This window comes from Drosophila obscura, unplaced genomic scaffold, assembly GCF_018151105.1.
Source record: "Drosophila obscura isolate BZ-5 IFL unplaced genomic scaffold, ASM1815110v1 contig_151, whole genome shotgun sequence".
NCBI classification, from domain to species: Eukaryota; Metazoa; Arthropoda; class Insecta; order Diptera; family Drosophilidae; genus Drosophila; species Drosophila obscura.
The window spans coordinates 1324557-1345636 of NW_024542737.1; the positions used below are offsets into that span (position 1 = coordinate 1324557).

At 44.5% G+C, this 21080-nt stretch overlaps 2 protein-coding genes across 6 annotated transcripts in view; one reads left to right on the forward strand and one right to left on the reverse strand.

Annotated features, from left to right (window-relative positions):
• LOC111075971 (putative polypeptide N-acetylgalactosaminyltransferase 9) overlaps positions 1-18779 on the forward strand; it is a 59252-nt gene extending 40473 nt beyond the window's left edge. For 3 of the 5 annotated variants that reach the window (XM_041591853.1, XM_041591854.1, XM_022369520.2), the window contains 6 exons: positions 10421-10639; positions 12276-12418; positions 12507-12597; positions 12729-12839; positions 16796-16903; positions 16961-18779. In XM_041591853.1, the coding sequence (XP_041447787.1) occupies positions 10421-10639; positions 12276-12418; positions 12507-12597; positions 12729-12839; positions 16796-16903; positions 16961-17122 (834 nt within the window). In that variant the 3' untranslated portion in view covers positions 17123-18779. Of the gene's footprint in view, positions 1-10420; positions 10640-12275; positions 12419-12506; positions 12598-12728; positions 12840-13141; positions 13244-16795; positions 16904-16960 lie in introns of all 5 variants that reach the window. The other 2 variants (XM_041591855.1, XM_041591856.1) reach the window with 1 other exon arrangement.
• A 1098-nt stretch (positions 18780-19877) lies between these two features.
• LOC111075997 (trypsin-1) lies at positions 19878-21076 on the reverse strand. The gene has a single exon (XM_022369562.2). The coding sequence runs from the start codon at positions 20705-20707 to the stop codon at positions 19934-19936; it is 774 nt and encodes a 257-aa protein (XP_022225254.2). The 5' UTR covers positions 20708-21076; the 3' UTR covers positions 19878-19933.
• Between the last annotated feature and the right edge of the window lie 4 nt (positions 21077-21080).

The window sequence follows — 21080 nt, forward strand, 5'->3', positions numbered from 1 at the left end:
AAGTCGTAATCGGTGGATTAAGAAATTAAAGTTAAAGCAGTAGAACTATTTTCTAATTTAATTTCCCTCTAACTAAATTAATTAAATTTAGATTTCATATCTTTAATGCGTTAATTTTTTTCCTTTTAGTTGGTCTTCCCTGTATTAATTTTCAGTACATTCGAGTGGGCATCACAAAATGTGTTTAAATTTTTACGACTTACTTGTCTCGACCAAATCATATTTGCTGTTGCTTTTCTGTTTGTTTCCTTTGCTTCTCTGCTTCCTCGGCTGCTGCTGCTTCTTCTGTTCTCTGATTCTGAAATTTTTCGTCTGCCACTGCTACTGCTCGCTCTGCCTTTGCTTTTGGCTTTGCTTTTGCTTTGATGCTCTCTTATCAGCACTCGGTCCCGTTTTAGTGTGTGTGTGTGTCTGAGCTGTGCCCTAAGCTCTGGGATGTTTCTGTCTCCTCTTCTCTGATTTTCTATTGTTCTGGTTCTTTCTTTTTGCATAATTCTTGTGTGTTTGTTTGCCGTTATCGCTGTTCGATCCACTTTGCCTCTGTTGATGCCCTGTCCCCCCCTCTATCTGCCTATTCAGAGCTGATACTTTTTGATAATCTTTCAGTGGTGCTTTGATTTTGATTAAATATTTGCAATGCACAGATAGACTCATCTCTGAGACATACTTCTGATCAGTATCACACAGTCGATACAGACGACTCTCTCGTATTTTTCAAGGGTATCAACCCTTCGCATTCCCAAGTGCACACTTCCTTTTTCTTGTTCTCTTGCCTGCTTCATAATTCATGTGCATGGCTAGGGTGAGTGCGTGTGGGTAAGTGTGTGCTCCATCAATTTCATTTATTTAGTTTCAGTTTGTTTCCCCCTCTCCTCCCTCTCCATCCTCATCCGTACACTGTTATTCCTATACTCTCATGTCCTGTGCTTGTTCTTGTTGGTCCTTTTCTCAGGCATTCCTCTCGTGCCTAGGCCATTGCCTGTCCCTTTTGCTCGTATGCTTTTGAATAACTGGGAATTCATGGGCATATCGAATGTTACTTTGAATTCAAATGGAATTGGCATTTTCTCTAGCCACCTACCATGCCACTCTCTGCTTCTCTTCTTTTCATCTCAGAGTTGATTTGAATGCGAAATGTGTCGGATAAAATGATTTTCAATAGGAAGTTCGCCCATTGTTTGTCTCTTTTGTTGATTGAAGGCAACAATTTGGCGTAGTTTAAATACAGTACTTAATCAATTAGCAGTTTCGCTTTCATCTCTTGACGTGGGTCGGGCATTTGAGTCTAAGTCTGATGTGTGTGTGTGTGGGTGTTAATTCCGTTGAATTGAGAGTGAGAAATGAGGTTAAGCTGATGCTGAGGCATGCCCTGGGGCAAGCTGCTGGCTTCAAAACCCAATCACATGCACGAGCGGTTTCCCTAAAATATAATAGAGAGAAAAGAAGAGAGAATTCCGTGCCCCAAATGTAATGGAAAAAGAAAAGCAGAGGGTTCCCCAAAAATATATGGAGTAGAGAGAAAAGGATGGGCTCCCCTATACAGTACATAACAAAGAGAGTTCACCCAAATATAATAAAGAACAAAAAAAAAAAACTGAAACGAACGGAAAGGTTTTGGTTAATTAATTTTTCGCTACGGAGCCAGCGCGCGTTCGCTCAGTTGGCAAAACTGGAATATTACTTACACATTTTCCTTGTAGTCCGCATAATTACGAGAACGTTTAACTTTTAATTGAAATGTTGTAACAAAAGTTGGCTGTGGAGCGCAGTGGTGGGATGGGTCACGACCTGGCGGGGTTTCTCTGTAGAGACTGTCATGGCAATGCAGCGCTGCTCTTTCTCTTCCTTCGTATCTGTCTCTCTTTCTGAATTTCTGTTCATTATATCGAGCTAAAAGCTGCCCTTGTTTAATTAAACGTATAGCTAACAGGCACACACACATATGCAAGTACAATATACACAGATACTCCGTCGACTGCCGGCAGCTGGTGATATTTATGAGCAGACCCAAAGTATGCTACACTTCTGCCGAGTTCGCCCGGCTGCCAGGTGGATTGGCAATTGGGGTGAATGGTGGTGGTGTGGTGTGTTGCGCTCTGCTGTCTGGCTGCCTGGCTGCCTTTTGGCTGCCATTAATTATATTCCAAAATATTATTAAAAATAAACCACCAATTTAAGCTGGCTTTCAACGAGAGAACCAGAGACCACAAGTGGCATAGCTCTCTCTCGCTCTCGCTCTCTCTCTCTCTTTCTCTTTGCTTCAGCCATAACTTTGCATATTAAGCCATGTGCACACTCCACAACAACAAAGCAGTGGGTTTGGTACACAGCCGCAAACAGTGAAAACTTTGTTGGCCACGGCCCTCTTCCCGCCTTCCCTCTGGCACCAAACTCCACTCGTGATAGCCCAGCCGCAAAAAAAAAACAACAAAAACAAGCTCGGACTATGGAACTGCAATTTCTTACCACCCGGCCGTCCTCGTGGGCCCGCAAGTGTATTAATTTGCACCCAATGGAGAGTGACGAGTGATACCGCCCGCCTTCAGTCCTCCTCTGGATACAGCAACAACGAAGCTGTGAACATTTTTCGTTTCAGAGAATGGAAAACCCCAAAACTAACGACCTTTTCGCTGGGTGGGTAGGGTCTGTAGGGGCGTGACCAGTGCCAGTGCCAGTGCCGCCTGCAAAAGTGATTTGTGCCTTTTACATTTTCAAGCGGGTGGAAGAACAGACTGGCGGAGAAGGGAGATGATGCCATGACAGAGGGAGCGAGAGATAAGCGAAGCCAGGGATGAACGCTCTCAGGGAATGCCTCACCTTGCAAACACAGATACAACAGGTCAGAGTTGTTATTGTAGCCCTATGAAAGCCAGAAAGTATTATTGCAGCCCAAAATAAAACTTAAGTGGAGATTTCGCTTCACTTGAGCAGAGAAAAATGTATAATTTTGGGAGAGGAAAGAGGCATCAGTGTCTTGCCAGCCCTGGCACGAGCAACATATGCAAATCACTCACTCAAGCGCTGCCCGAAAGCAGCACACACACACACACACATACATATGTGTGTGTATGTAGAAAGAGGCGGGAAATGTATCCTGTGTATGAAAGTCCGCTTACGTGGCGCATGATTTATTAAAAAACGCTCGTAAAAATGCACAACACACTCAACCAGAACCAGCACAACAAAATAAACCAACAACCAAGAAGCAACCCTACAGTCGAGAGCTATGACTATAAGATATACCCTAATGAGATTTCATTCTTTCACTCTCATACCGTTTTTTACTGTCCCCCATTTTAGATGCTTGAGAACATTTATATGGCAGTGAGTAATGGCTATAATTTCATAACTCTAGCTTTAATATCCGAGCGTAGATGAAAACCAAGTTGGATTTAAAGTACCCTTTTGGTTCCGAACTAAAGGGTATTCACACACATCAGAGCAGGAGCTATGCTCGTGTATATGCATTGTGTGTGTGTGTGTGTGGTAGTGCTGTAAAAATGCATGAAAAATAACTATGAAAATAAGCAAAGGCAGCAGCAAAAGAGCAGAAGAGCCACAGCACTAAAAATAGATATGAAATTTTTAAAGCTTCGTTGTGCCCCCACTCACACCCCACCCCACCCACACTGTTCCGCATCTCTATCGTTGCAAGCCGTGCACCAAGCAGCAGCATCAGCAGCAGCACAAGCAGCAAACGCCCCTCGTCTCGTGGCAAACACTTAGCAGCGAATGATGAGAGTTGCGAAGGGGGTGGATGGGAGGGAACGAGATCGGCTGGGACCCAAATTTTCCAGCCCATCCATCAACTGTCGGAACGGGGTTCATTTTTAAGCAATTTTAGCAAACGATGTGCCCGATGGCCCTCCTCTTAGATGGATGACTCCATATACATACATACATATGTAGAAACATACATATGTACATATATAGTAGCCGTATTTTTCGATAGGAAGCCATAGATTTGCGTACCGGTTTCAGCCTCCACCAACATCATCATGGGTGCTCTCATCCGCATCTGCATCCTCATCTGCATCTGCATCCACATCCACATCCACATCCTCGTCGTGGTCGTCATGCAATTGCAAAATTGTGAAGCGGCAGCCATGTTTGGTTTTCATCTCTCGGAGCTGCAAGCGCTGCTGCAGGAAGCACCATTCCGTATTATTAATTAGCTGGCATTCCATATTCCATGCAGGCGCCATGAGGAGGAAAAGAAGGAGGGTTGGAGGGGGATGTGCAAGAGAAGCCCATGTCCGTGGGACATTTGTTCTGGTTAGCACCGGACGGAGCAGGACAGAACAGGACCCAAAGCTGCGCTGAAAATTGCCAGTTAACCCAACCGAACGGGAACGACTCTCATTTGCATAGCATCATTTTTGGGGGATATGTCTTAAGCCCCATTTACACCACCTAATGGGCGTGGGGTACGTTTTAAATTACATCCTGAACTGGAAAAATAGGTTACGATAAACGAGAGGGTTTATTTTTGATAGGTGCAAGCACCAATATTCCCGATGATGCCTCTCTACTACGTGCCGCCGAATCCCTGGAAATGTGTGTAGAATCTAAGGAAATTCTCAGCCAGCTGCAGTTGGGTCGTTAACTGCTTGGAGGATAAGTGTATATTTGCATGCAACGAAGCTCTGTTAAATTGCATGCATAATTTATGCAGCACTTTGGGGCACCATAGGCCAACGTCCATCGCCCATATTCGCTCATCAACTGAAAGTAAGCACGTACTTGGACGGCAGTTACCGGCCCAGTTGCTACCTATTACCTCACCATTCCATCCCATCCCATCCCGTCCCATGCCGTGCTTCATCATCTGCCACTCTTCACAAACTATGGAAATTGAGCGCGCGTTTCGCATAGCCAAAAATTACAGTTTCATCAGGTCTGCTCTCTGGGCTCTGTTCTCTGTTCACGGATGCGGACAAGGCCAAACGTAAACGTGCTTCTTCGCCTGCTGCTGATTGAAGCACACTATAGGCACCCCGACCACCCATCCCTGCTGCTGCCTGAAGGATAATCGTGTAATCAGTTTTGCCCCAGAGTTTAGGCCATGAAATATGCCGAGCATTCCGCCGAGGGCATGGCTGAATGGAGGGGGAACTTTGCTGCTTACTTGGCGCGTCAGCTTAAAAACTTAAATAACATTGCGGAAAATTAAATAAGCGAACAATTTTTGCACCACGACAAACGTCCTTGGGCGGGTCAAGCACTCCTCCTCCAGCTGTTGTCCCAGCGAGGTCCGAGGCACGAGGCACGTGTTCCGCCATTTTGACAACATAATTTAGTAATATCCTAGGGGCCTGGAGTGCGAGAGGAAGGGTCCTGCGATGTCAAGAGGCTTCGTCCGGGCTGCCGGCGACCATTTTCTTTTAATTTTCCAACAGTTAAGCTGCGTGCCGCCTGCCGTCGCGTCCTGCTTTATCCTCCATCTGCCGCCACTTCTTGTGCGTTTCCCTGGCGCAGATTTTACTGCTTAATACGCAAAGTTGCACTTTAGTTTTTATTGCACTTGGTCCTGAGGATCTCCAGCTCTCTCTCGCTCTCTGCTGCTCTCCAGGTCCTTGTGGCAGGATGCGCTGCGTACTAAAAATGTCGAAAGTTTTGTGCACGCGCTTTCGCGCCTGGAAGTCGCTGCTGCTGCTGCGTTTTATGGTTCCCCCTTCATAAAGCAGGGGCTTAGGTCGGAAAGGGGTGTCAAAAAAGAGAATTTAACGGAAGGATTTATCGTAAATTTTTTGAATGTTCTTTTGTTCTGAGCACCCAAACGAGGAGTACCGTACCCCCTTCTATGAGTTATAGCGCCGACGCCCCTGCCTGCTCTCCCTCCCTAACATGTGTGTCCGTGGGGGTGTAGGGAAAAAGCGGCAGGGGAACGTTAAGCATTTGCTAACAGTCCAGTGAACCGGTAATCAAAGCAAAATCAGCAAAGCACTGAAACAACTTTTTTATGCTAATTTTTACTTTTACCTCAACCTAAACCTCACCTCACCCCTCCATAACCCCGTTCAGTCCACCCGTTCCCTAAGGGTGCTGGGTGTGTATCTGCCTGTGTGTGGCATGCTACATTAAACATTTAAATACGCTTTTGAGGAGCCCCGATTCGGGGCACAGAAGGATGCTGCTGAGTGGGTTGAGACCAGGCAGCTTCAGGAAAGGAACCGAAACTTCAGACACGAGATTTCCTGAATCTGCATCTACAGCTGCAGCTAGAGAGCTGGGGTTCCACAGACACTCGTGCAATAAGCCAAATTGTAGCTCAAAGATACATCCTCGTGTCTGGAGCCTCTGACCTGAAGCACTCCTCCAACTATTAACTTTGGCGAAGATTGCGACTTTTCGGTGCTTGACTCAAAATGCAAATACCCAGTCGAGCACATAAAACCCTCCAAGTTGCCCCGCTAAGTTGCCACTTTACCAGCACACACACACCATATACTCGAACACACAGATACTCACACGGATATGTATGTATGTAGAAGTGTGGTGACGGCTGCTGCTGCTTTTGGAGGAGGCGTCTCCCGGCAAGCACTTGTCAAAGTCAACTTCACATTATGTCAAGCAGCGCTATATTCATTTTTTGTCTGCTTTGCATTTTTCGTACTTTTTCGGGAGCGCGTGTCTTGCTTTTCTTCTCACCGCCAACGTCTTGTTTATTTTGTTAGGCATTACATCGAAGGTTTTCGAGGGTAGCAACAGGGATTGCATGTCCGAGGCAGTTAACATATATTGTGCACAGCCGTCTGTCTTAAAAGCCTACAAAAAAGAGGCGAGTACCATGCAAAATCGAAATATCATGAATCAGTCAGCGCATAGGCACATCTTTCATTAATTTCTTCTCAAATATCTTTCTCTAAACATTCTACACTTCTCCCCACCTATTACTTAGGGTATACCCATATTCCTTACCCTGGCTATTATATCTTTTAAACATTATCATCGCCTGCTCGCCTCCTGCCAGGGCCTGCCTGCTGTGCTCTAAGAGACCCATCGGCACTTGGTGTGTGGCTCTAGAGATTCCAAGCACCCCCTCTGAGGCGCCTCCTGACATTTACGATATTCCTGGGCATATTTTTTCGGTGCCTCCTGCCGTTGCCGCTACCGCTGCCGCTGCCACTCTACGTGACTGTTTTATTTGATGTTAATGTGGATATGTTGTTGTGGCTGCTAGAAGGGCGAGGAGAGTGGGTTGGGGGTTTCCTTAGCTGAAAGCCACAGCAGGTTAGCACATTTTCCAGCGACTTTAAAGTGGAACCTATGGAGAGAAATGCTATGGATCCGACAACCACCTCTGGAGCATCTCCATCCTTCACTCTTTAACCATTATGAATGCCATAGGATTTTCAGGATTGTGATATCCAAAAATGGGCAAACGGTAGACCGAGACCTGTCCTTGTGTTTCTGAGAATAAGAATGAGAAATGTGCCTAAGTTACTTTTGACATTTTGTCATCTTAAGCTCTATTTCTTCCCCCAGGATCAGATTTGGTGGCGCTGCTTGTTTATGCCATTTTCACGGAAAATTGATTTGTTTCGGCCATGAATCTTCCTTTTTGTGTGCCACTTAAGAAGTCCAAGTTAACGCAACTGAAGTAGGCCTTAAGGCGGGATTATGGCCAAATAAATGGTCCAAAGAAAAACGTAAATAACGAAGCAATTCAAAGAAATTTTCAGGCTTTCTTTGCAAATTTATTGACTCCTTTGAGGACCACCCTTTATTCTATTTAAAAGGATTGATTGATTTTTCACTCAATTGCATTTTTGCACAATTACATGCAATATATTGATCCTCTTTCCATCAGAAAAGCTTGCTTAACAATGTTGTTTTTTCCGTTTGAATGATTCGGTTTTTATATAAAATAAAATATAATTTACACAATTAAATAAAATAAACTGAATGCTAATTCGCTGCTGAAGAGGAAATAATGTTGCGAATTCAATCAAATGATATTTAACAGGACAAATTGTGGTAAATCTCCTGGGGATTTCCTTTTGACGACACTTTTCATCCCCTGCTTATTGCTGTTTAATTTCCTTTCGCTTTGGCCACAAGTTTCATATTCGTTTTCCGCCCCCACAAGCGCTGCAGCGTAAATCATTCGGGCATAAGAATTCTGTTTGTTTGTGTGCATTTAAATCATTTAAGCTGTATTATTTTTCAGCCAATGGCAAACCAGGGGAAAAACCAGGCGGAAATGCAGGAAGGAGGAGCCGTCGGAAAAGCGAAAAGTTGTGCCCCCGCTGTTTGCACAAACTGCAACAGCAAGTGCAACTGCAACTGCAACAACATGATTCACTCATATTTCCCTGTATATTTATTTATTCAGAGCTGCATTTCATTTTATTTCATTTCGGTTTATTTTCGCCAGAACTCTTTTTTTTATGTACAAATAATTCTCATTTTTTGTCGGTGTGTATGTGTATGTGCCTTTTACTTCCATTTCCTCTGAGCGGCGAGAGCGGAAAACAAAAAATGAAACTCAGTAGCGGATGGTGGAGGGAGGGAGGGAGAAGTGCGTGTGCAGGTTATAACAATAAAAAGATTCGCTTTATACTCACATGCTGCAAGCTCCCCCCAGCCACAGCCACAGCCCCCGCATCCGCCCTTGTCTCTTAACTTTTCACTTTTGCTATTTGTTCTGTCACTTCCGATGGCAAAAAAAAAAAAAGGCCGCCCGCATGTCCTTTTATCCTTTATGCCTCATGCCATCTCCTCTTTTCTGTTCGCATATTTGGGTACATTGTCGTGCCCCATCCGCTTCTGCCTGCCACATCCGTTCTCCGTCCTTGTAGCTGCCACACTTTTTTCGGGGAGCTCTGTTGCAGGCGTTTATTAAATGTCACACTGCGAATTTGCCGACGGCCGGCCGCGTCTTCCTTCCTGCCCTGCCCTGCCCAGCCCCATCACCCTCCCCCGCTGCTACGCTCCTCGTCAGCGATGCTGCTGCTGCTGCTGCTGCTGGCCCCAAAAGCACAATGGCAGTTGTCGCGTTCGGAGATTTCACTTTGTTGTCCTGTTGCCAGATATTTTTCTGGATTTGCCTCCTTCTTGTTGACTTAACGATACACATTTTTAGCTGCCACCCACTCGGCGAGTGTCCTTCGGACCCATCTCTGTGACAATTTCATTTATTTTCTCGTTTTACGTTTGTCAACCTTTTTCTCTTCTCTCGCTTGTTTTCTCCTCCTGAAACTCAATTACTTTGCCTGCAATTGTATCTGCTGGCTTTAGCCTCTCCCCCCATTCGCTTCCCCGCTGCGTGGCAGTAGCAGCACCGTTTTGACCTTTGCAACATGGCGTATACAAAATAATTACTCTGTGCACATTTCGCGCATAATTTAATAATAATGGAAATTATTATGATGTCTCCCCCGGAGCCATCCATAAAATTAAAAGCAATCACAATAAATATATAGTACAATTAATGCGGGAACTTAATTTATTAAAACACTTTCATAATTGCTAATACCCTTTTGTGGGAGAGAGCAAGAGGGCCAGGTGAATGTTTTAGAAGTAGATGTGTGTATGCCTCGACACTGGAAACAGCATGCAATCCCCCAGGATGCATTCTGTTTGGGGGTGCTGCCCAGAATATCACCTTATGGACTCTCTATGCCATCATTCCTTCTTGGTTTAAATCCAAACTCCATTTGCCATTAAATACTAAAATTGAAACATTTTAAAGGGTATCCCGCGTAAGCTTTTCTTTCTTGTTTTATCCCATTGTGCTACTTCTTTTTTTTTTGTGTTTGGTTTTCCATTGAACAACAACAAATTACGAAACAATGCAGCAAAAATAAAAACCTCCATTGCAAAGTGTATTTATTTTTAATCATTTTATATGTTGCAAGCGGACAAACAGCTGCTGCTGCTGCTGCTTCTGGCATTCGAAACAAATCGAGAATATTCCTGAAATTAAATTGCAATGAAATACGGAATGAAATTCTCCAATTAAATGCAGGAATTTCGGTGCCCCAAAGGGAGTTCGGGCAGTGGCAGCCAGGACTCTGGACAAAGTATTCAATTACAACAACATTTTGTGCCGGAAAACCAGATAAAGGGTGTGAAAGAGATAGTCGAGAGGGGCAGGCAGACAGAGTGGGAGACAGAGTGAAAATTTTGTACTAAATAAAACGTAGCCTCAAGTATTTTTGTGGCAAGCTGTTGAGAGTAACCAAAAAAGGCAAAAACAAACTTTCTCTTCAAGAGAGACTGAGAGAGAGCTTGAAAAGGGACTGCCTGACAGCCAGGTGGGGGTACCATAGAAAAAGTTGGCTCAGGTGCAAGGTACTTGTGGCATGAATGCGGGAGCCTCCGCTTGAGTGTATCAATTAGTGAAATTAAATTTCTCCCACGCCTTTTCGTAACTTTACTCACATCGATTCTATCTTTTTTTTCTACCTTCCAGAGCACGGCGGAGCCCGTCTACTCCCCCACTATGGCCGGTGGACTGTTTTCGATAGACCGGGAGTACTTCAACCGCTTGGGAACCTACGACTCTGGCTTCGACATCTGGGGCGGCGAGAATCTGGAGCTGTCCTTCAAGACATGGATGTGCGGCGGCACTCTGGAGATTGTGCCCTGCTCCCACGTGGGCCACATCTTCCGCAAGCGTTCCCCCTACAAGGTAAGTGTCATCGATCAATTATCGAATGGAAACAGAAACAGAAACACAAAAACGGAAATGGCAATCTGTCGGTCCATCTGTGTTTCTGAGAGAAATTGCTGCCCAAAACCAACATTGATATACTCCCCACTCCACTGCACGGCCACTGCTCATTAAGGACCGTAGAGGTGGATTCGAGTGGCATGGAAGTGGGTTGCAAGTGGGTCTGAAGCTTGGGGGGACGACCAAAAGAATTTAAAACTCTTACACAACATCACGTGCTATGTGCTATGTGCTGTGTGCTCGGCATCGCTTTGTGTGGCCAGCCTCAGGACCAGTTACCAGTTACCAGCCGAGGTTCGTGTTTGGTCAACAGTGGCCCAATCCTCGTTGGCCCTCGCCACCCACACACACCCAACCAGCGCCCATAACCACATACTCTACTCTACCCATTTCCATGTTCTCCTCTTGCCCATGCCAATGCCAACCGCAAAGCAGCAACATGGAGCGTAGCCCAGTCACAGGGACCTCGACATGGACATGCATTGCGGCTGTCTTTGCCATGTGTGTCCCCCAGCTCCTCCATCTTCTCCACCTCCTACAACTACTGCCACTGCCTTTTGGGGCTGCTTCAATTATCAACGGTTTACGCTTGACAAAAGTTTGGCAACTGTTTGGATGTCAATACCGCAACACAAAGAGCTTCAGTGCATGCTCTCGGAGGGGAACTAACACGAGCCCGGTCCCGTTGGGTAACAGCAAATTCCCTGGGGAGTTTGTCTTCAAGATGAGTTGCATATAGAACAAAGGAAACCTAATTGAGAGCTCAGCAGCATGGGATGAAATGTCTGTAAATGGCACAAAACAAACATTACACTAATCGATAAATTACAAACAGGTTTCCATCAGAAACAGCAACAGATCGCTACATTTATCGTTTAGTTATCGACTGTGGAGAGAGCACCAAATATACTGCTTCGACCCTTTGCAATTTCAATAAACGTCAGGTGCACACACTAAATCTTCCAGTCCTGGCATCCGCCACACCCACTGCTGAATAACCACCCACCCCCCTCTCCGGTCAAGCCTCTGCTTTCCCGCTATCCTCATGAAACGAGCAGCGATAACAGGGACACACATAAACACAGAACCAGACACACACAGAACAGGCGGACAATGCCCACTAGGTGGTGTGGTGCTATGTATGGCGAAGGGGCAAGTAGAGGTAAAGTGAAGGCAAGGACAGATAGCCAGAGACAACCACAACAGGGCCAACACCAACACCAGCAGCATCAGCAGTAGCAGTAGCAGCAAACCAGCAGAAGCCGTACATAATGCCACTAAGCAAAAGCCACTCATTCAGGTAATTAGGCTTTGTTGCCCACCTCTCCTGCTGCTGCTGCTGCTGCTACATCTCTTCCTCATGGCCCCTCCTAGAAGCTGGACCTGGACACCGCCCAGAGCTTAAACTGCATTGTTCTGCTCTACCTTCAGTCTACTCTGTTTGCTGACCAAATATTTCCATTGACTCTGGCGCCCGCCCAGTGATTGCGCTTGGCTTGGCCGTGCCTTTTCCTCTGCTATCCTTTCCCCTGCTTTCCTTGGATAACCATTGCCCAGTGCACTCATCCACTCTCTGTTTTCCCTTCAATTGCAGTGGCGTTCGGGCGTGAATGTTCTGCGCAAGAACTCGGTACGGCTGGCGGAGGTCTGGATGGATGAGTACTCGCAGTACTACTACCATCGCATCGGAAACGAGAAGGGCGACTGGGGCGATGTCAGCGATCGTAAAAAACTGCGGTAAGTTGTGCGGGGCTCCCACGTGCGAGGGGAGGGGTACGGTAGTCATCTATACAAGAAATCATCCCAAATGCTCATCATCATCCAGGGAGGACCTGCAGTGCAAGAGCTTCAAGTGGTATCTGGACAACATCTATCCCGAGCTATTCATACCCGGCGATGCGGTGGCCCATGGCGAGGTAAGTCCTTCGGTTTCCCCAGTGTTGTCCCCACCACCCCCCCCAACCACTAGGGCCAAACCCCAACCAACCCCAACTGAAACACTAACCCCGACAACTGGTTCGAACACGATATCAATCCCAATTCGCAGATAAGAAACCTAGGTTATGGCGGTCGCACCTGCTTGGACTCTCCCACCGGAAAGAAGCACCAGAAGAAGGCCGTGGGTCTCTATCCCTGCCATCGCCAGGGCGGCAATCAGGTTTGTTTTGTAACAGCATCTCAGCAGCCCTGCGACCGCCACAAACTCCGTTCAAGCAACACAAAACGCAAACCGTAATCCGTAATCGAAAACCGAAAGATGCAACAAAAAACTCTTAGATCCGTACTCCCACTTCGCTGCTACTAAACACTAAGTCCCAAAACTAATATCTCTCTATATACTTCTGGCAATGTGGTGGCATTCTCCAGCTCTAAGATTTTACAAGAGCCTTTGATCCTTTGAACAGCTCTCAGATCTCATTCCAATCCTCTCTATGAACTCTACATGAACTTAATTTCCAGATGTCGAACATAGCGTCGGGCATGTGCCTAGATGGGCTGGAAAAGCATAATGAATTGGCGACCGTTTCCGTGTATCAGTGTCATGGCCAAGGAGGAAATCAGGTATCCACATACCACACATACCGGCCAGATGGAGGCATAGGCGGCCGGCGCGGCGCGGTGCGGCTCGTCGCTGCTCCCCACCTCGTTCTCTTAACATTTATTTTCATGTTTCCCGCTTTTGTTGAAATTTGAATTGTTGGTTTTTTGCTTCGGTTCCTGTCTCTTGACTTTGTTTGCGCTTTTTGAGTGCTTTGCGCTTCTCGTTTGCTTATTTTAATATAAATCCAAACCAATTCCAAAACCCAACCCAACCCCACATCCAATTGACACTTGACAATACACTCCTCCAAGTCACATCACATAACATCATCATGAAATAACCCCACTTAAGAGGTTCAGGAGCTCTATTAATCTAATCCTTCCACTAAGTACCTGTAATTTTTATAACAATTTTAATTTGAATTTTTGAAGAAAACCTTAGAGGAAGACTACAGATCATAGAGATCAAAGCTACAGAGAATTTTTGTTAATTTTGTAAACTTAAAACGATTGGGATATTTTATCATTATCCGACTCACAAGAGGTCCTTTCCAGTAACTATCAGATCTCCATAACCTCCCAGTATTTTGTCTGCAATAATCTATAGATACTATTTTTCTTAAGAAGTAAACACATTCTAGATATAATTTCCTTGCTCTCAAGTTTCTGTATCAAAGACCTTTAATCATCTTTAGGCCTAATCATCTAAAGCACATCCTATCCGCAAATTTATAATTTATTTTTCAATCATAATTTTCTTCAATTATTCTTTGATAAGACATTAAACCCCTAATAGTCCCTCCCACGTACTCCAATCTAATTTTGATATTTTTGTTTCGTTGGAAAGTTTTGCCTGTTTTTGGTTTTTGATTTTTGGTGCCTGTGCCTCCGAAAGGTATCTCAAAAGTGGATCCTCGTTAAGAGCTGACAACAATAACCGTATTTTTGTCGTTTTTTTTTTACCCTTGTGAAAGTCCTACGGTTTTGAGCACTAATTTTGACGGAGTTTGTGGCTAGTCTAATAAATTTTAGTGTCGTATAAAAATAATGTGGATTGAAAGCATTTCATATTCAATTTACAATTTATTTGCATAGCCTAAGTGAAAGTATTTATTTGTTGCCAAGCAAAATTGCATTGACAATTTAACAGTTTTACAGGATGCATACAATCAGATACAATCGCATACAAAAACACAAACACACATTTACATTCAAACTAACACGTACACAAACACGAACACTGACAGATACTTGCGCACGATATTTGGGGATACTTTTGGTCGATTTATGCCATGTCACACAGAAATTAATTAAAAACGAATCATAAATAAAACTGCGAATGATAAATCATTGCATCGCTTTGGCTTCAGCTGCTGAGAGCTTTTTTGTGTCGTGCGGCAAAGCATCAACGGCAACAACTGCTGCAACAACTAGAACAACAAAAACAGCTATGTATATACAGAACTAACTACACCAACCATTCGAGTGTCCATGAAAGAAAGAAAAATAACCCATTTAGTAACAAGAATTTTTGACAACTAAACAAGCAACAGAGGGCCCACACAGATCTCGGCAACAAACCAAACTGCTGGCGAATGAACTGCAACAGACAATAGAATCCTTTACATCACACACACACACACCCATGCACACACAAAAACAAACACAGATACTTTGTCAATGTGTGTGTGTGTGTTTTTCAGCTTTTTGTATATTCAGCATTTAAATGGGGGGAAAGTGTTGACCCCGTTCTACTGGCCGACGCCTCGCCTCGCCTCGCTTCAAAATCGTCCCAGACAGACGGCAGCAAACAACAACCCCGCGTACACCCATTCACCGCCCCCCATGTACAGACACACACAGACATGGCAAGAGTGCAACAGAATAGAAACCGCATCCAAGTACAAAAAAAGAAAAATCCTCCAAATGTTTGTTTGCACTCGGAAATGCGGCGGCGAATGAAATAATCAACATTTGCAAAGCGGCAGCGGTACGGGCGGGAATTTCGGTCCCAAACTCATGGGCGTTTAAGCAAGGAGGCGTGGCACAGTTTTTTCGCACGTACATTTTAATTTCGCACATCGTAACATTTGCATGTACACCGGCCAGTGGATAGCGGGGGGCGCAAAGGACTGCCATGAGGGGAATACGTCAAAGGCTACGGCAACCAGGAGGTTGTAAACAGTCAGTCTTCTGCGAAAATTTGTTGATACTGCTGGCCGAATGTCCACATAATGAAAGAATTTTTGCTATGAACAAGGGTATAAAAACGCGACTGGGCCAGGACAACTACGAGTGGAGAGTATCTGTGTGCAGACAGCAAACAAATTGGTTCAGGGAGAAAAAGAGAGCATAAAAAACAAGAACGGAGGGCTATTCTTCGCGTTTGGAAGTACTTGATACCCTTGAAGATCGATGGTTCGTAGGGTTTAGATAGGGATTTTAGATAGTTCAATTGTGCTTTCATATTCTTCCAAAAACATCAAAGCTCTTCCTGTGACGTTGCCAGCATGGGCTAAAAATCATAATAACTCGTCGCAAGGGTATCAAGGGCTTAATAAAAAATACGCTAGATAAAAAAGAAATATAAAGCGACATGCAAAAAACGTAATTAAAAACGCATCACGCACACAGAGGGAAAGCAATGAAGGAAAAGGGGAAAGGGAATGGAATGGAAAAGAAATGCAAATCGCGAACAGCAAGGATGACAAGGGAGTGGGTGGGGCAGATACAAGGACTAAACAATACTCAAGGATGAATATGAAGTAGAACTACTCGCAGGAAGAAGAAGCGTACTGGGCTAAGCTACGTGACACAACTGTAAGACAGCTCTTGAAGATATCTCTGGAGCGATTTCCACTCATTCCATCCGACAATGGAACTGTAACCACAACGAGATACTTAAAGATACTCAAATTCTGAAATTCGACTGTTAAAACAATAACTGGAATTATCCATGCAACGGCAACACGCCCCCTTCCGCCCAGAATTGACCAGCTCATCATTATTCCAGTCCTGGCAACATTATAAACCGAATAAAGAAAGGGGTGGGTGCGAGGGACTGTACGGACGGCAGGCGCGGAAACGGAAATGGTAACAACACAAAATGGCGGCTGGTCACGAGCTGCTAACGAGAGCAAGGGATGTAGGGAGGTATGTCTGTAGGGCAGGGCAAACAAGGGCATTTTCAGTCGCCCGCAGAATCATGGCCCGCATCAGAAACGGATTCCGAACCCTGGTTCCGAGGTGCCTGCCATCTGGCATTGGCAACGTGGTTTAAATTATAAATAATCATGACCAGATTGATAGAGATACACACGAACTCATACAAATACAGCCAGCACAATCCAGAGAGGACAGAACCTTAAACACACACACATGCATACACCCACACACACACACACATACACAGACACAGAGCTGCTTTTTGGCATTTAATTGAATAAAACATTACTCTGTAATAAGTTGTGCGATTGTAGTCCTGGCAAAACTTTTGGCTTGGCAATTGGTAGACCCACGCATCCGCCTCCATCGCAATTTGTATTAATGTGTTCCCTCTCCGCTCCTCTGCAGTACTGGATGCTGAGCAAGACGGGGGAAATACGGCGCGACGACTATTGCTTGGACTATGCCGGCAAGGACGTGATTCTCTACTCCTGCCACGGCGGCAAGGGAAATCAGGTGAGGTTGTTGTAGGGTACTTTCATGAGACATGAGCTAATCGAAACTGCATTTCAGTTCTGGACATATCGTGAGAACACCAAGCAGCTGCACCATGGCACCTCCGGCAAGTGTCTGGCCATCAGCGAGAGCAAGGACAAGCTGCTCATGGAGGAGTGCAGCCAGTCCCTGACCCGCCAGGAGTGGTTGCTGGAGAGCTACGATAGCTCCAAATTGTGAGGCTACTTCTATGCGAGGGGCAACCTCCTGTTGCCCACTTCGCAGCGCCAACGACAGCGAGACAGGCGAGCATAGCAGCAACAGCAGCAGCAGCAGCAGAAGCAGCAACAGAAGCGGCATCGAAAAATGGAGACAGTGTGGAAGCAGGAGTTGGAATAGATTTCCCCTATTCCAGGCATGTGCAATAGGCAGAAAAATGTAGGGAAAATGGGGGAGTTTAGCATCAGCATTACTTTGCCATGCTATATAAATATGATTAAAATTGATATGTTTCCAAGCAACAACATGTATGTTACATAGCTATAAGAACCACACATAGATCCACAGAGAAACAGACAGACAGACAGACAGACGAACAGACACTTACACTCAGAAAAAAAGAGAACGACTGCTGTACAGTAGCTATAAGTTTTGTAGGCCTAAAGTCAGCATGCTCTGGGGCCGTTAGGTTAGAATCCTGCCAGGAAAAGTGCTGGCAAAAAATATGAAGTCGTAGCGCAATTTTTGCATTTACATTTGTAAACGTTTAGCACAATTTATGGAAAGTGTGTTGGATGATCCAACGGAGAGCGTAACCCTACGATTTCCGGAATATGAATATGAATTATGAATTTTATATTGTCATAAAATGGCTTTGCGAAAGCCCCATTCCAAATATGTTTCTAGTGCGTAAGCTTTAGGCTAAGAGTCTAGGTCGGAAAGCATTCGGTGATAGCCTTTGTTTTGCCTGTACGCCCCGCCCCGCCCCGCAGCATTCCCACTTACCACCTATCTACCTACCTACTCCTATATTGCATTGCATCTATGCATCTGTATGGGAAGCATTATCGTTAGATGGCACACCAAAATTTGGAACTTATTTATTTTTATGTATGATTTACGATTTGTGTTTTTTATGTTTTATTTGTAAAGTGCGTTGGAGCCCTTATGCCAAATTATGTATGTTTAGATGTATAGTTTTTGTACTCTTGTATCCGTTGGATTTCGTTTCGTTTCATTTAATTTAATTTCGTTGAGTTCTGAAGACGACAACATATCGTATGCGTTGGACACAGCCAGCTTGTAGTAGTACTTACAATATCAGTTTCCAGACTGCAGATATCACTGAGCAGATCTTAGAGTTAGTTAATGCAAATGTGCATAGTGCCTTCTACTTATAACGGACACACACTTACCAATTACCCATCCCTTATGTAACGCAAGCGTTCATCGAACATGTGAATGTGGTGTACGTACTCCTGTAGCATTAGTCTAGTTGTCACAATCACAGCGACTGTGTATATACATACATACTGTACTGTACTGTACAACTTCATATCGCATACTGCAGAATGTGTACATAACTATGGATTAAATACTGTTTTATTCGAGACTAAAGCGTACATATTATACATACATAGTATCAACTAGATAACACTAATCAGAAGCTGCTACTGAATGCATGCGCATCTTCATTTGATATTTTTCACACAAAAGCGCTTCACTGCATGCGGCATTTACAATTTAGCGTACGAAACCCAAAGCCATAGGAAGTGGTCGAGTAACTTTTTTTAACTTAAACCCTAAAGAATATTGTACTAAGTGCGTAGTGAATGTGTAGCGATGAATCGAAATTGTACAAGGCAGCAGATGCAGTTATAAATAAAATCTATGAAAGTAATCTATATTTCAGTTTGTTTTACTCAAGTCGCACCACCTTTCCATCAAAAAATAACAAACGCCATGTGGAGCTGAATTCCTACTGGAACTGGCAAAAAGCATACGAAACAAAATATTCATTTAGCGGAAAGTTAAGAAATTAATTAAATTTATATTCAAAATATTCAAATGTGCATAACATTTTGAAAATTGACCATATGTTGCAAAGCTCCACTGTATGAGCTTCTGGTATGAGCAGCTGTTACATGGGATGCCAGATAGTCAGAAAAAGATAAAGCTGTTGGTATATTTCGGTATATTTCTGAATCCCACCTTTTTGACGACCCTCTTTAGGTCACACACCTTGCATATTTTTATAATTTTCTTAGTATTTTCCAGTATTTTGTAGAACGCGTATCAATGCTTGTCTGGTACGTCAGTGTCAAACGATTGATAGTTGAGCCATCGATATTAATTATTATTAATTATTTTTATGTTGATATTTACTGGTTACTAACCTGATTAAATAGAGCAGGGTTAAGCTATTTTTTCTTCGTTTCTGAAGTTTCTGGGGTTCCAGTCACACTCGACAAAACAAATCAAGTGAACTATTTTTTTTTCCATATATATACATTTGAAAATGACCGCCAAACTCATTTAGCGCACAAAAAACACTGACATTTTGACTTTGGATATTGTTTGTAATTTCAGGCTCCAATTAATGCAAAAACTACTCAGTCTCTGTCTTAAAGATATTAACAAAATTTTGCAGCTCACGGGTTCCAATAATAGGTATCAGAACCGGGATAATTGTATATATAAAACACAAAACATATGCATTAATGGTAAAAAACATGTCAATCTAGGATAAAATCATAAATAATGTTTCAATGGAGCTTGGAACAACAAATTTAACATCAATTAAAGGAAATAAGGTATACAAAAGTCCATTCGCATTGAAGAATCTTGCTTGACCAGCCACAGTGACGTCACATTTAGTCAAAATTTACGTTTAATGCTTTGGCCGTTATTGTTTGAACCTTAATATGTAAAAGAGCAATACTATGTAGTTTCGCCAAATCCCAAAACATACTGAAGCAAACAAAACATATTTCGAAAATGTACTTATTTATTGATATAGTTGTAGTCAGTTTACTTCCATGCCGATTCCAATTACACATTTGCGTTCTGCTTGATCCAGGATCTCAAGGCACCCACATAGGTGTACATGGCCGGGCGTCCCTTGGCGCCACATCCAAAGCCCCAGGAGACCACGCCGAAGAGTTTGCCATTCACAGTGAGCGGGCCGCCGGAATCACCCTGGCAGGAGCTGACTTGTCCACTGGGATGACCAGCACAGACCATGCGATCGGTGAGACCAGGAATGTTCTGGGCGTTGCAGTAGTCGCGACTCCAGAGCTGCACCTGGGCGTACTTCAAGCGGTTGGGCAACTGAAGATTCTGGTTGATTGCCCCAAAGCCGCTGATGGTGGCCATGGTGTCGGCGGCATAGTTAGAGTCCGCTTCGGCCAGCTGGATCGTTTTGACAGCACCGCCAATTGGCACGGGGGTACTTAGCCGGATCAGCGACATGTCAAAGTCCTGGCTCTGCGGATTGTACTGCGGATGGATGATGAACTGGGAAATGCTGAAAGCCTGCCCATTACCGGCGCTCAGATCGTTGGTTCCCACGATGGCCTTCATCTGGGCAGGGTTCTGGTCCTTTGTGCAGTGGGCGGCAGTTACAATCATCGTGTCGGAGATCAGAGAGCCGCCGCAGTGATGGCGACCATTCAATTGCAGCGACACCTGATGCGGAAACTGCCCAGGGCCTGCAAACTCTCCTCCAATGATTCGCGAATCATGTGCCGCCTTGGCTTGACAAGGAACGGAAGTCGTGGCGACCAGCAGGAGCAGTGCAGCAAATAGACTTGTAGCCGGAGACATTTTTGGAATGAGTGTGCAGACCGTGGCTGCCTTTAGCCAATTTATAGGTCTTGTCAGGGCATTTTCGTGGAAGTTTTTATCACTGGCTGGCACACTTTCATATGCGAATTGGATTGAGGTGGGTGGGGTTCCAGAGGAGGCACGGAAACATACATTGGATTCTCCAATAAAGATAAGATATACTTCCTGGACAACTGTTCTGACTAGAAAACGTTCTTATTCAAATTCCACCTATGTACATTGTACATATTTGGTAGTCCACAAATTTCCCCGCCATCCTCATGGCTTCCTTCATTCCATTCCAAGTATTAAAGCACCCACTGACAGGTATTATCTGGGCCAAGCCGCAGGGGCTCGGCTGACACAATTCCAT